Source organism: Oncorhynchus keta, chromosome 28 (genome assembly GCF_023373465.1).
Source record: "Oncorhynchus keta strain PuntledgeMale-10-30-2019 chromosome 28, Oket_V2, whole genome shotgun sequence".
Taxonomy (NCBI): domain Eukaryota; kingdom Metazoa; phylum Chordata; class Actinopteri; order Salmoniformes; family Salmonidae; genus Oncorhynchus; species Oncorhynchus keta.
The window spans coordinates 37,193,598-37,209,893 of record NC_068448.1 but is presented as its reverse complement, the minus strand read 5'-3'; the positions used below and the strand labels follow the sequence as shown (position 1 = coordinate 37,209,893).

General features: G+C 40.1%; 1 protein-coding gene across 3 annotated transcripts in view; it reads left to right on the top strand.

The window, feature by feature from the left end:
• Window positions 1–14,847, top strand: part of LOC118361243 (probable G-protein coupled receptor 153) — a 54,915-nt gene extending 40,068 nt beyond the window's left edge. For 2 of the 3 annotated variants that reach the window (XM_035741014.2, XM_035741015.2), the window contains exons 4-6: window positions 2,615–2,804; window positions 5,524–5,705; window positions 8,532–14,847. In XM_035741014.2, the coding sequence (XP_035596907.1) occupies window positions 2,615–2,804; window positions 5,524–5,705; window positions 8,532–9,356 (1,197 nt within the window). In that variant the 3' untranslated portion in view covers window positions 9,357–14,847. Of the gene's footprint in view, window positions 1–2,614; window positions 2,805–5,523; window positions 5,706–8,172; window positions 8,193–8,531 lie in introns of all 3 variants that reach the window. The other variant, XM_052482933.1, reaches the window with a different exon arrangement.
• The last annotated feature ends 1,449 nt before the right edge of the window (window positions 14,848–16,296 follow it).

Genomic DNA, 16,296 nt, shown 5'->3' with positions numbered 1-16,296 from the left:
TATTTCTATTACAACATATTGGATGACTGTCATTCATATTCCATTCACCCAGCTCAATGTAACATTGATAGGTTTGGGCTACTACATGATGCTATAGAATTTTCCCGATATGAGGTCCCATCATGTTCCCATGGTCCCATCATGGTCAGGTCCCATTTCCCATCATGAGGTTGCTACAACCTAGCCTATGAATGAAAGTTTACAGCGTAGGTGCACAGGTCAAGAGAATTTTGAGTAATCAAGGTGACAGACACTGACACATTCAAAACCGCCTTGCACAATCTTGCCTGTATCTAGCTGATTTAGGGTGAAATCGTCAGTCCAACGAGAGTTTCTAATGAACAAATTCAGGTATGTTTATTCCTGTTTTGTTCTGTTTGTTTCCATGTAAGAATGGTTTTTCAACAGAATCGGCGGAATGACTACACCCCTGATCACACTCAAACACAGTTCACTTTCATAGCAGCCACATACAAACAGCATGAACCCTTTGATCGATAGAAAACTCCTCCTATCACCTTTTCCCTTCGCTTGTGGACTTCAACGCACAACACATCAGCTGTATGTGACCAGGCGAAAAAAACTTTCCAAGCCAAACCTTCATATCATAACCACTACACACAGCCTACAGCATTGTCACCATATTAGCTAATGTCATAGTCAACATAGCTACTAGAGTTAATGCGTTAGTAAACCTGCTACAATCATGCAGTACAGTGTAAAGTTAGCAAGCAGTTTAGAAGTTACACTAGCCGGTGGCAATAAATTCATAAAACCAAAAACTTACCTTGACTTGGAATAGTTCCAGTGTTGGATAGCCATAGCCAGCTAGGTAACATAGCATCCTTCTCTGTTTGAGTAAGCTAAACTAGCTAGCTGCATTCGGCTAATTAAGTGAAATTGTAAATATATAAATATTTACAAATATATATAAATATCTCTCTCGCTCTCTTCTCCTTCTTTTAAGAAGGAATTCATTTGTTCAAAACTATTTTCATATGCACTGCAGTGCTAGCTAGTTGTAGCAGGTGTCCACGTACTTTTGCCGTGTAGTGTACTTTCTTATATATAGTGTATCTTGGCTCCATCGAAAAATTCAGAGAATTGCAGAATTTTTATTTAAAAAAATAAAACATAAAAAAAGATATATTGTTGTGCCGTCTGTGCCCATTGCCACGCCCATTGCCACGCCCATTGCCACGCCCATTGTCACGCCCACCACTTAATCCCCTTTTTATCCAGAAAACCCCTGCAGTATCTTACATCTAATGAAGATGTAGATTAGGTTGAGAGTGATCTAATCGGCCTAATCGAGTGGCTCATTGATGTACCCTCCATTGTGCTCCTGAAGTTGACTCATTACACCAGGGCCGTCGCTCAGCAGGGCCTAAAATTTAGCACATGCCACCTGCCAAATGCAGGTAGATTTTGGCATTGGCAAGTAAAGATGTGTATTTTGTGAATAAAAATAGTCAAGCATGATCACATTTATAGTAAAATAAATGCTGCAGTGGTTTTCAAAGTATTTCCGACATTTTGTTTGATAGCTGGTAAATTCTACGCACAAAGTCAAAGAACTATGAATCCTATATAGCCTATTCCACCTTGCGCTGCAACACTGCCTGGCTGGGGCCTCTTCGCACATGAAGCGCTGAGTGAAAGATTCATTTTTAGAAGCACTGCACACAGGCATAAAAGTTGAACTCATTTACTTGAAACGGAGTGAGACTTTGTCCTTGTGTTTCTTGGCTATTTACATGGTTTTGTTCACAAGTTAGGTTGTTTTTCTGTTTGAGTTTCAACTGCTAGGGAAGAGAAGACACTTAATCAGACACTTAAACTACTAATCAGACTCAATTTCACATGCACAAACATGACTGGAGTCACGCTACCACGGCAACCTCCCGCCCATAAAGGGGCAGGTGAAAATGTTTGTCTGTGATATTTTGGTTAAAAGACTTATGTCACAAAATGTATAATTATTCAATATACCACATTAGTTAATTATTACCAGTAATACATATTTTATTTGTTTAAACATTACAAAACATGCTCATCCGTTTATTATCTGTTTTGTTGGTGTAATTTTAGTGGGGGGAAAGTATTTTGGCTGGTAAAAAATCTGAGTGGCTGGTAGATTTTTAAATCTACTTAAATCTACCTGCCACAGTGGCTGGTGAACTGAAAAGTAAATGTTATGCCCTGTTGCTCAGGCTGGTTAATTAGTTGAATTAATCAATTTGATTAAAGTGTCAAGGCCCAGTGAAAAGGAGTACATGCTTTGGTCCTGGAACACACTATACTATATTATACTCTACTCTACTCTACTCTACTCTACTCTACTCTACTCTGCTATACTATACTATACTATACTATACTATACTATACTATACTATACTATACTATACTATACTATACTATACTATACACTTTTGCTCAGGGAGAGGCACCACAGACACTTCTCTGCTGGTGTTTCTTGAGATGTAAACATAAACCGCTCTATTGGACAAATATCCGCTTGGGTATTGTAGTAGTTTCGCTTTGTACTTGATGTTCACCGGACTATGCCTTGTGCCCTTCATCTTCCCTTCCTCCCTCTATCCCTCTCATGCAGGTGGTGAGCTTTACCAGTCTGAAGTATGACCGCTCCTACAGCTGGATGGTGCTGTGCGTGCTGTGGTGCTCCATCGCTCAGTCCATCCTGCTGCCCATGTTCTTGTGGGCGTGCGACCGCTACCGCGCAGACGTGCGCATGGTCTGGGAGAAGTGTGTGGCCATCATGTCCAACGACGACGTGGACGAAGGTAAAACAGGCGAGGAGGGGGAGGTGGAGCAGGCCAGGTTCCATCTGTCCACCATCTACCCCCTCCAATCCCTGGCTATGGTGACTTCATAACATGAGGGGGGTAAGAGGTAGGGGGTAGAGGTCTGGAAGTCTGGTCCTGGAGAACTGGCATAGGACCTGTGGGCATTTGATTAAGTGGGGGATAAGGGTAGAGGTCAGCAACCCCCAGTCCTGGAGCCTCTGCTGGCATCTCACCTTAGTGCACAAGCCCAATCTTAGCTTTGGCCTTGGTTGATTTATGAATGGATGATTTGATAGTCATCTGTGAATGGATTCAGAAGATATAAAACTGGATTTGAATTCTGAATCGGGCAATTGATTTACATTGGGGGCGCCATGTAGGTCTATGGTGATGTTCTGTCGAACGTAGTACAATTCACGAATTGAGCATGATTGATTGTAGATAAACTTCAACTGAAATAAGCAGACCTAGAAGGTTCTCCGGGAGCAGGGCTGGAGAGATCTTGTTTTGAGAGTGATGTCTGTTCAGCTTACAACGCTAGATTTGATTCAGTATATATAATTTTCCTTTAATGTGGTCATATGTAGCCATCCGGGGGTCCTTATGTGATCGGTCTAATTTGATGTGGTCTAATTTATCATGTGACCTATCATGGGACCTTTTTCTCCAAGTGGAGAGGAAGTGACCAAACAAAAAGTGTCTGTAGGAAGGACTTATAGCCACATTTTGTGGTTTCATTCTTAGTGGGCTCAATTAAAAAGAGTGAATTATATGCTATGCTCTCGGACTGTTACAAGATATTGCTGGAAAAGCACATACTTTCCCCGCAGAATTTGACTTTGTTTCACTTGAATGAATTCAAACTGTGAAATCTTCCCTGGCCTAGAACACCCTGACCCACGACGCAGAAATAAAGAGAGGATTTATGAAGATTACAACCAAACCAATACTGAAGGACTTTAACTAGATAAAAAAATCGCAGTACATTTCAGCACGATGGTCATATTTCCAATCCTATGAGATTCTGGTATGCGTTTTTCTTATGATACACATCGAGGCATGATTGTACGCACACCTATCAAGTTTTTTTGGACTAATGTCAGCGTATGAGTGTAAACAGATACTGCCGGGATGACTCAATACTCTTTTGGAAATGCACTAAATTGTTCCTGTCCATGTTGGCTGTAGGCCTATTAGACATCACAAGGAATCTCGTTCACAATATTCCCTCAAATTATGCAAATGAGGTAGCCATTTTGACAAACCAAAATGGCTTAGTGATCCAAAGAATACATATATTTACAATTCAGGAATACACAGACACTTACCCAAGTTGTGGTCCCTAATTAACTGTAAAGTTAGGTCACATGATAAACGTAATCGCCCCTATAGTTTGTTAATTGAGGATTGGGTAGATATGAACTATTCTATATTGATATGAGATCAAAATAAGAATAAGAAACTTAAGAAATCCTCAATGTCAAAAACCTGCTAATTGAAATGAACCCTGTGAAATAACTTGCCTTTTCTTGCAATGAAATTGTTTAAACTCAACTTAATATCTCCCCTCTCCCCTCTTTCTAACTCCCACACCTTTTTAATAACCTCCCTTTCTATACGTCCATCCATGTTGATTGTTTAGCATAAGGCAAAAAACTCAAATGTAGGACAATGTATTGTCTGTGTGGTTTTAATGTTGCTAGCGTTTATTTATTTTTCAGAGGGCTTGCCTTGTATATCACAATACAGTTGTATGTATAAGGGTTGTTTCTTGTTTCCAAAGCTACTGACTTGCATGCTATGCTGCCTGTGCAAATAGCCAATCTCATCCTCCATCCTACCGGCCAACATTTGTCCTAAGATCAGCATTTTACACCGATCTCCAATTGACCTCTCATTGAATCGAATGCAATTCGTCTTTTGATCCTAAATTTGCCTGACAAGTTATACAGTATGTAAAATGATTACTTGAAAGTATTCCTTTGATTTGTAGTATTATGGTTCTCATGATAAGCCCCAGTTTTTGACAGATTAATATAATTATTTCTGGACAGGGTCTCTGAATTTGGAAGGAGTTGTTTTGTATTTTTCTATTCGGTAAACGCCCACAGTCATGATTTTCAGTCAGTGATTCTTTTCAAATGCACTGTTCAACCCTCTGAGCCATAGGGCATCTTGTTGCAGAGATCATTTAGTCACAATCATTTAGTCACAATCTACAACATAATGACCCACTTAGTGTTATGTTCCCTGTTATTCGAAACACTTCAGACTAAGTTCACAACAATATCGGAAATTATTTTCACAAAAGCAAAGATCTGTGATTGCCACAAAGACAACAATAAAAAGGCACTAGTTAATTAGAAGAATTGTGCAATTTTGTGGCAATAATGCACTTATAATATATCGTGATAGTCTGAAGTATTCTGAATAAAAAGATATATAACACATAATGGTTCATACTAGAATATTTATTTTATTTAAAAATATTAACTTTTTAAAAAATCTTTAAGACTCAGAGTGCAAGAATGTCTCGAGGCCTCGAGGGCTACAGTGGCTCCTGTTTGATTAGGAACCCCAGCGGACACCCCCCCAAAAAAAAGAGAAAGATGAATTGTCTCTATTATCTATTCGTCTTGTCTGTCTGTCTGTCTGTGTATTTTGAGTACGTTGGTCTTTAATCCTGACGCCGCGTATGCTTTTCTGCGTTTTGCAGAAAACAGCCAAGATGGAGGAATTCATGCGGACTTAATATATGACAGACCATATGACTATAGCTCCGCGGCTGATATCATGACGGTAGACCGTATTGCCAAGTACGAATTCTCAACCTTAGAAATGGGGGTCCCACAAGGGTATCCATTGCAACTACAGGAAGATAAAATGCAGTATTTGCAGGTATATTTCCATTGATTTTTATTATTTTATCAATTGATTGATTTTTCACTTCAAATACAGATAACAATGTGCATGGTGAAAGAGGCCCTTCGGCCTACTATAATATCTATCTTATTGTTTGATCTTGCTGGAATCATTTTACATTTTGCTAACTGATATTTCCTATCTAGACATGGCATTGAAAGGTCAAAAAGCATATATCTGGCTGACTAATGTTTGGCAAATATGACCATCAGTTGTTTTCACCTTCATTGCAGATACGTTTCTCTAATGTTTATAGGTGGGTCTTTCACAGGCCTCCAACGTATTCATCGTAGTATCACAAGTTAAACATAGAAGTACCAGAATAGTATGAGGTGGTAGGGCTGATGCTGACTTCCAATATCCTTGACTGAACCACTCTGCTAAAACAATGCAAATGCTTGCTCGTGCTAATGCTATTTAGTCCTTTTGACTCCTATTGAGTCCTGTTGAGTACCGTTAACTCCAATTGAGTACCATTGACTCCTATTGAGTACCATTGACTCCAATTGAGTCCTATTGACTCCGGGCTCAAAGCAAGTCAGTTGTAGAGCTGTGAAATGCTCCTCTTTGACATATTATTAGGAACCCCAATGCTGCTCTCCCAACATGCAGTCTTCAAGAGCTTACAAACAACCAAACCACAACTGTGTGTGTGCGAGTGCTTGTGTGCGAGTTTGCGCACAATGTGTGCGTGAGTGTGTGTGCGTGCAGTCGTGTGGCCCAGATAAAAATGAACTAAAAGAGCAGCATAATTACAGGATTGGAGAGGAAATGAAGGCTTTTGAAGGCTGAATTTGGAGACCAAAACTAAGAATGGCCATGGCCCTTTTACCTAACACAACCCAGACTTACGGTCACCCCCGCAAGACATCTACCACTGTGTCATCTTTGTTCCATTCTTTTTGCAAAACAATCACCCAATTGGGCTCTCGACTACTCCATGTAGCAAATAGTTGCTAGCAAAACCACATGTAGCACAGCACAGTGTAATGCTAACAAGAAAGTAGCACACAGGAGGTGTAGCCCTTAGATTTAGACATCAAATATTCATGTTATTTTATAAATGGTTTATGATAGCTGGCTGCATTATAACAAGCTGCCAGATGGCCGACGTTTCTTATCTGTCAACTTGGACTTCAAATTAGTAGGCCTAGCCATGAAATCTATGGGCCTATGATATGATATAGACTGAAATTTGATCTCCTGATTCAGTCTCTTGTTGATAGTCACGCTCATTCTATTTTCTAGTAGGATCGAGTCTATTCTATTTTGGGATAGTTATTGAAACAGAGATGTATACAGTAGCTATCATTTCACCACATTGACTCATTAAACCATTGATTCTGTTTCATCTAAATAGTACATCTTATACACTGAGTGTACAAATCATTAGGAATTACACCCCCTTTTGCCCTCAGAACAGCCTCAGTTCATCGGGGGATTGGCTCTACAAGGTGTCGTAGGCGTTCCACAGGGATGTTGGCCCATGTTGACTCCAATGCTTCCCACGGTTGTGTCAAGTTGTCTGGATGTCCTTTGGGTGGTGGACCATTCTTGATTCACGCGGGTAACTGTTGGGCATGAAAAACCCAGCAGCGTTGCAGTTCTTGATACACTCAAACCGGTGCACCTGGCACCTACTCCCATATCCCGTTCAAAGGCATTTCAATATTTTGTCTTGCTCATTCACCCTCTGAATGGCACACATACACAACCCATGTCTCAATTGTCTCAAGGATTAAAAATCCTTCTTTAACCTGTATCCTCCCCTTCATCTACACTGGTTGACGTGGATTTAACAAGTGACATCAATAAGGGATCATAGGTTTTACCTGGATTTTACTTTCACAGTCTGTCATGGAAAGAGAAGGTGTTCCTAATGTTTTGTGCACTCAGTATGTAATTGGTTAAGATACAGTCTGTTTTAGCAGTGAATACTGTATAATGGAAAGTAATTATCAATAAATAATTATCAATAAAACAAATGTGTTTGTATTACAACTAAATACATGTCATGGCATTGAAACAGATATATTAACTACATATTGTTGCCTACTATTTGGGGTGCTACAATTTGTCAATACATTTCAATAAATCATTTTGTTAAAATAACATTAACATGTGGCTCCATTTAAGAATTGTTGGTGCAATTCTCAAATGGCTTTATATTTACAGAATCAGACCTTTTCATTTGCCATGTTGCATCTCGTTGGGATGACATTCTCCATCCTTCCCCTGTCATTCCTCATTTTCAACTACTACTCGTGCTTTGCTTCCCCCTGTTGGTCAAACTTCTCACTCAACACTACTGTATCGTCTGCTGTTTCATTTCTGCATTTACCAAAAGACACCACATAGTGGCACTCTGATATTAGTTTTGTGCTGTGTATCTTCTCATTGACAAACCCATACTAAAAGCTGACGTTATGTCTCTCCTACTTAGTTCTCAGAACAATGTGGAATGTGAGTATCAATTTGGATTAGAATGCCGTTTAGCCCGACAAGTTAGTTGTTATAGTAGTGCTGTATTACTGTCATAATAGTTTCAAAAACAAATATGTGTTGCATTAATGACTCATGTTAGAGAAGACAACTGTTGATTAGAAAACAGCCTAATGTTTAACACCAAATCATATAAAGAACTTTGCCTTTGTAGTTTTAGCAGGAAGAGAAACAAAATGTATTGCTGTTGTTTTTTCATCGAAATGTATGAATGTATAGCCATTTTCGTATGCATATTATCCAGGCCTAACCTTCTCCATACAAGCTGATGTTATTGGTCTGTGTGTTGTGTTGCGCCAGGTACCCCCTACAAGAAGATTCTCCCACGACGAAACCGACATGTGGACCAGCGGCCAGATCCCCTCCTACCTACACCACTGGGGCTCCACAGAGGACGTGATGGGGATGGTCCATTACAACTCCAGCTTGCCACGCCACGAGAGGCGCAGGAGCAGCCCGGTCTCCTACCACGAGGAGAGCCACCCGCACCGCAAGCGCCGGCGCTCAGAGGATAGCGGGCACATGCTCAAGCAGCTGCCGCGGGTGAGCGGTGGCGAGCGCTACGAGGAGGCAGATTTGCGCTGCTTTAGCCGCGACGAGGTCATCAACTTTATCGATGAGACCCCGCTTCCCAGTCCCATGAAGAGCCCACGCCGCACCTCCACCATTTCCCTCATCCCAGACGTCTACGAGCAGCACATCATCTTGTATCCGCATTTCCCACTCACCGATTTTGAGCGTGAGCCCCATGCCCTGCGGCGCCTCTCGCAGCATGGCAGGAGCTGTAGTCGGGGAGGGTCACCAGATGGCTCACACAGGGCAGACAGGGCGTGCGGTGGGGAAAGCTCCGGGGCATGCCGTTCAGGTTCCCTCCGTGAGCACCGGCGGGATGGGAAGCGCCATGGCGAACTAGTCCCCGCGGGGCAAAGCCTGCGGACTGGGGAGCACTCGTCTCACAGGCCCAGCAGGACAGGAGCCCACAGAGCTGGGCCCGACTGGGGGGGACACAAGCACCTGACTACGGGAGACAGTAAAGGGAGCACAAATAGTTTTATAAGCTCACCTTCTGCATCAGCCTCGGGATATATCACATTTCACTCAGATTCCATAGGATCTGCCACCTAGATAGAGTAGAGAAAGTTTTTATTATAAATATTATTAGTATTATTATTACAGAACCATGGCATTGGGGTGGTGTAAAGATTTCATACTGGTATATCCTAAATAATGGTTGATTTTTTTCAGCCAAACTAAACTCCCAAAGCCAGGACTTATACTCTGTTTTATTGGCCTTAAAGCTTTGTACACATTTCATGACCTGCCTACCTTTGCTTTAGTACCTGGTAGGCTAGACAACGTAGCAACTTTGAAAGAGGCTGTGCAATTCCTGGGAGGCAGTGAGCTCCACCACATAGTGACTCGAACACATTGCTTTTAGTAAACCCATACTAACATCTCCTTTTAATCTTGTGCATATTCCACTCTTTTATTTTGTGTCATTTATTGTACGAGGATTGGGGGGGGGGATTGGTATTTTGATATTTTTTTGCACTTCAAAATCTCAGATATTGTGTAAGGTGTTATGAGATGAGAGGGCAATGCCAAAACAGGCCATGTTCTTATTTGTTGTGGTTATGACGTGTCTATTTGATGGATGATCATTTGCTAGATTTTTGATCGAAATAAACAAGGAAGAGAGGGAATGTTTTTAGGAAATATACAAAACTTTATTTCTTCGTGAAGGAAGCCCTCTGATGTTGTGTTGTGGCCTATCGTTAAATATCCTATACAAAGACATTATTGCAAATTGCCTCACTTCAGTGTCATTTTCTACATGGTTGTGTAAGAAGAATTTCTACCATGACGTCCCTTAGACACTTTGAAAAAGTTAACTCGGCGTGGAGTGGATGTGACGTGTACATAATGAACGTTACAGGTACATTGGATGTATGGTTTGGTGTGCTCCTCGTTCTTTCATTGAGGATTTGACCGGGATGTGTTCTTGTTTCCTCTTATAAATACTGTCATTCGATATTTATGATTACAAATGTGTAACAGTGGTCAGCACACGCACAGATATTCATGCAGACATACATAATACGACATACATCAGCCGTCAACAGTAGCTTAACCTCATCAAATGGTGCTTGACACTTGGCAGCAGAGTGTTGGTCAATCTGTATATCCCTAGATTGGCCCCAGTGGCCCTTTTAGGAAGCACCAGGATGTGCAGAGGAAAATCCTCCAGACCAGGGGTGCATCTCAATAGTCTGAATTGGTCTCCAAGCCTCCTTGTCTCCTCTCGATCGGCACAGATATCAAATGATAAGGTAAATCTTGCAATCAGTTTACACCTTTCCCATTCTTTCAGCTCAGTGAGGATGAAGAAAGGAGACGAGGAGAGGGAGTCACTACACTATTGAGATGCACCCAATGGCTCATGTCCAAAACATCTGCCATATCCCAATTTGAAAGATGTAACTCAGACATTCACATAAATCAGTCATTGATGTCAATGTGATATTTCTGGGAGGTAAAATTATGCATGCAGATCTCAAATTAGGATTGCACCTCCTTTTGCTGAGCTGCATCTAAATAGTCTAAAATAGTGTCTATTAAAAAGGATGAGGGCCACATTTAGTCCAGGATGGAGCTTTAATCTGCTACTGGCACATACTTGCACCATAGAAATAGAATTCCATGTCAGTCATACTAAGTGTACCAATGAGGGTACAGTCAAACTGCAATGGTCTGAGGGTCTTCCCCGTTCTAGGGATTCTATTTCTATTGCTTTAACTGTGACCAATCAGTGAATCTGGATCGAAGGACCATGAATAGAAGTACAGGTTCTCTGGGTGACCTCGACTAGAACGAGGTGCTTTTTCAGAGAATGTTTGACATGCCAAAGGGTGGCCAGTAAGAAGTGAAGCCAAGCATGGCTGAAGGAACGTGAATGGTGTTCATTAAATTCACCACCACCAATGCACTCCAGTGTTTATAGAGTATGTGGTTCACTGGTGGTGTGGGTACACATTTATATTCCTTTTTGCTTTGACATCCTTGGCTTAAATTCTTACAAAACTCTTGGGAAACACTTGAAATCGGGGTCCATCAGGTGTATAAGACCATTGAGGCATGATGGACCAAGGCAACTGAGTCTTCCTCATGCTGGAAAGATTTGAATTCTATTGATAACTTGTTATTGCAAATGTTTTCAACTTTAAAATGTAATATTCCCCAAATATGTTAATTTGGCAGTTCTAAAATCCTAAGTTTGACATTTGACATGAATGTATTTAGACAAGTTTTGTGTAGGTTTGCAGATCAATTCATTAAATGGAGTGATAGTACTTTCAACTCGCAGTGTGCCCCAATTAACCCTTTTATAGCCTCATTATGTTGTAAAAAATCCTCGACTTTCTATGAGGCACACACACATTGGTATTATAATGCATCATAGTGATGTATTATAAGGATGTTATAACTACTTGGAGTTATGACAGCTTATAATATGCATTATAATGCACTATAAGAGTATGGAGTTAAATGCTAGCCTGGGTACCAGTCTCTTTCTGCTAACATTCCACTCCTTGTACTCTGTGTCATATGCCAAACATTTGGCATATAAGCTAAACATTTGGCATATGACATAAATGCGGTTAAGAGGTCAATGGAACGCAGACCATGGGGTATAGAAACACGCTCGATTGGTGCACATTCAACAAAGTGGATATATATACAGTACCTGTCAAAAGTTTGAACACACCTTTTCTTTATTTGTACTATTTTCTACATTGTCAAATAATAGTGATGACATCAAAACTATGAAATAACACAAATGGAATCATGTAGTAACCAAATAAGTGTTACACGAATGAAAATATATTTTATATTTGAGATTCTTCAAAGTAGCCACCCTTTTGCCTTTTTGACAGCTTTGTACATTCTTGGCATTCTCTCAACCAACTTAATGAGGAATGCTTTTCCAACAGTCTTGAAGGAGTTCCCACATATGCTGAGTACTTGTTGGCTGCTTTTCCTTCACTTTGTGGTCCAACTCAACCCAAACCATCTCAATCGGGTTGAGGTCGGTTGATTGTGGAGGCTAGGTCATCTGATGCAGCACTCCATCACTCTCCTTCTTGGTCAAATAGCCCTTACACAGTGTGTTTTGGGTCATTGTCCTATTGAAAAACAAATGATAGTCCCACTAAGTGCAAACCAGATGGGATGGCGTATCCCTGCAGAATGCTGTGGTAGACATGCTGGTTAAGTGTGCCTTGAATTCTAAATAAATCACAGACAGTTTCACCAGCAACGCACCCCCACACAATCACACCTCCTCCTCCATGCTTCACGAGGGAGCCAAACATGCAGAGATCATCCGTTCACCTACTCTACGTCTCACAAAGACACCGGTTGGTTACCAAAATCTCAAATTTGGACTCATCAGACCAAAGGACAAATTTCCACCGGTCTAATGTTCATTGCTCGTGTTTCTTGGCCCAAGCAAGTCTCTTCTTATTATTGGTGTCCTTTAGTAGTGGTTTCTGTGCAGCAATTTGACCATGAAGGCCTGATTATCACAGTCTCCTTTGAACAGTTGATGTTGAGATGTGTCTGTTACTTGAACTCTGTGAAGCATTTGTTTGGGCTGCAACCTGAGGTGCAGTTAATGAACGTATCCTTTGCAGCAGAGGTAACTCTGGGTCTTCCATTCCTGTGGCTGTCCTCATGAGAGCCAGTTTCATTAAAGCACTTTATGGTTTTTGCGACTGCACTTGAAGAAACTTTCAAAGAACTTTCAAAGAATTTACTGACCTTGTCTTAAAGTAATGATGGACTGTAATTTATCTGCTCGTTTGAGCTGTTCTTGCCATAATATGGACTTGGTCTTTTACCACATATGGCTATCTTCTGTATACCACCCCTACCTTGTCACAACACAACTGGTTGGCTCAAAGGCAAAAATAAATTCCACAAATTAACTTTTAACAAGGCACACCTGTTAATTTAAATGCATTCCATGTGATGCATTCGTGAAGCTGGTTGAGAGAATGCCAAGAGTGTGTAACGCTGTCATCAAGGCAAAGGGTGACTACTTTGAAGAACCTCATATAAAATATATTTTGATTTGTTTTGATCACTTTTTGGGTTACTACATGATTCCATATGTGTTATTTCATACTTTTGATGTCTTCCCTATTATTCTACAATGTAGAAAATAGTTTTTAAAAAATAAATAAAAACTATTGAATAAGTATGTGTCCAAACTTTTGACTGGTTCTTGTTATGTATATATTTGTACCTTTATTTTATCAGGAAGTCATACTGACACCAAGGTCTCTTTTACAGATGAGCCATTAATTACATACATTATAGAAAATACACATGAAAATATAAATACAAGCAGAAATAAATAAATAAAAACACATTCATCAGTAATAAGCAATAAGGATATTTGTCAAATCCGTCATGATTAATGTATTGTAACAGGCACACAATGTGATTACTAAAGTCCGATTTTTATATTTTTGACTCTTTTCGTTGCATAACAGTTAGGCTAGTTGTCCCTTTTCAAGTTTAGAAGTGACTACTAATTGCTAAATGGTATTCCTATAAACTGATAGCATAGCTAAATTAGCATACAGAAATCGGTGACATTAGTCAAAGTCGTTTTTAAGCAGTTGATTTATGATGATGACATGATGGAAATGTATTGGGGTTGACATCCATACAAGCATTATACTCCGATGTTTACCCCAACATAGTGTGAAATACACATATAAACAATAGTCTAAATGTAGGCAAATGTTGTTGTTGGACAATGAGGAGATTAGGGATCTTTCCCCCACAGCATCTTTCCCCCACGCGTTTCCATGGTATTCCCATTGTTTTGGTCGAGTTCAATTGACCTCAGGCTAGATAAATGCACTTATAAGGTATACTGTGTGTGTGCCTCATAGAAAGTGTGCTATTATCATAATACTTTGCTTACAAATGTTTTGCATACACATTAAGCTAATTTGTTTCTATAGCATAAGTCATACTCCAAAGTCCAGGTTATTAATTTAGGTTAGCCTGTTAATTGTGCACCTCTCACCCCTTGTTCAATATTCAAATGAATATCATAATGTGAACACCTTTCTTTGAAAGTATTGCCGTCTTTATATTCCCTTTTCGAAATATGCCACGTCATTGACTTTTTCTGCATTATGTTTTTCTCTGTGTTTACAGTAGCCTACCTATTTATCAGAATCTAATTTTGTAACATATCCTGCTCTGTTAAAGCTTTTATGACTGTCAATCCTATGAACAATATTTGGTGTTTTTGTTGCTCAGATGATGGTTTTGTTAAAAGGATAAAGATCTATTTCGAATCAAAGTTGCAGTGGGAAAAAAACACTTTATTAGTTTGAAATCGTTGAAAGTGAGTTTTGCGTTTGTATTTTGAATTGTTTTTTTGTTTTTGTTTTTTTCCGTGAGGTGCACATCAACCATATTAGAGTTTGATTCACAACACGGTTTTATTGAATTGATGTTCACACTTCTTTGAGATAATTCGAGATATTATTCTGTACGGACCAGAAAAAAATAAAGCAGATGTTTCGACATATATTGTTTTTGACATATTTCTTATGCACTCACATTTCTTAATGGGCTCGCGGTCCAGATGTGGTCGGCATGCGCAATTTGAGTATCACTAATGTAGTCTAATCAATAGACAGTTCTAGCACTCCAACGTCATGTGATTCTTTTCAGGACTAGCTCTGTATGAGACTGAAGAACATCCTCAAGTTGCCCCTGAACACTGTAATTTCACGCATGCGGTCATGTCTGGTCCATAATTCACGTATCGTAAGCCTAGCCCTTAAAAACTCAAGTAGCCTAAATTTACACGATCATAATTTTTTTTAGCAGGTGTTTTGAACGCTTGACTCTGCAGATTCAGTTACGTCAAGCCACTCATACTCGTTTCCTTGAAGAATGCCCACACCTTGTTCACAACTTACCCGCAGCTTGTGAGCCTCGACATGGGTCTTTATCCATCTATCTCGAAGGGAAATTCCACGGTATTGTGCAAGTCTAGTCGTGCTGCGACCTGGTCACATGGTTAATACACACAATTGCAACGATTATACATACGCCTAATTATGATACATTTTCGTTGGTGGAATGGGGGTAGTCGAGTATTTAACCCATGTTAGTCCTATTACTTAACGCTAGAATAATGTTATAAATTAATGATACATAAGCCGACCCATTGATTCTTGAAGAATGTAACCTATAAATGAGTTTAGTTCAACTATCGTACCCCACCACAACCCAATAATAAACTTGTTTTACTCCAATGTTTGTAAACAACTTCAATGTAAACGAACACTGTATAGCCTCAAAACATGGTTAAAATGTGACATTGTATATCATGGATGGTCAGTCCTTGAATTCATAACTCTGTCTATGAATTGAAGAGTGGTTACATTTCTTCACCCCATCCCTTAGCTTTTTAGCGAAACAGGGGCGGGGACTATGCTTTGTTATTGTTCCAATAAAGGATTATGTCTTTAAAATAGATTGGATTTTATCCAGTTTCTTTCAAATTAGATGATTTGAGGCTATTTTGCACTCTTCGTTCTAGTGTAGCCCTATAAAAAAATTGGCCAAGAAAATATCGAATATGCCTCACCTTGGTCATAGACCAAACGTTCCACCTGAAAAAACATCTCTCTAGTCCACCACAGGGTGTTGAAAGGCTCGGTGGACACGGGGCATGGCTCTTTGCATCGCTGTATATAGGCCAGGCCTACACGTCTGCCTCTTATGGGCGCTTGACTGGGCACAGTCTAATGCAAATACGTTTTTATTTTCCATTCTCTGTGTTTCGGCTCTGATGCACCACTATTATGGTGCAAACCAAACTAGCTTATTTAAACAACGCTGAGACGAGTTCATAGACATTCTTAAAAGTTTCAGTGCATTCAGGGTGCACATCACGTGGCTTGGCTTTTCTAAAGTAAAACAAACTCAAGGGCTTTGGTAGGTTCTTTAGCCTATACATCTCCAT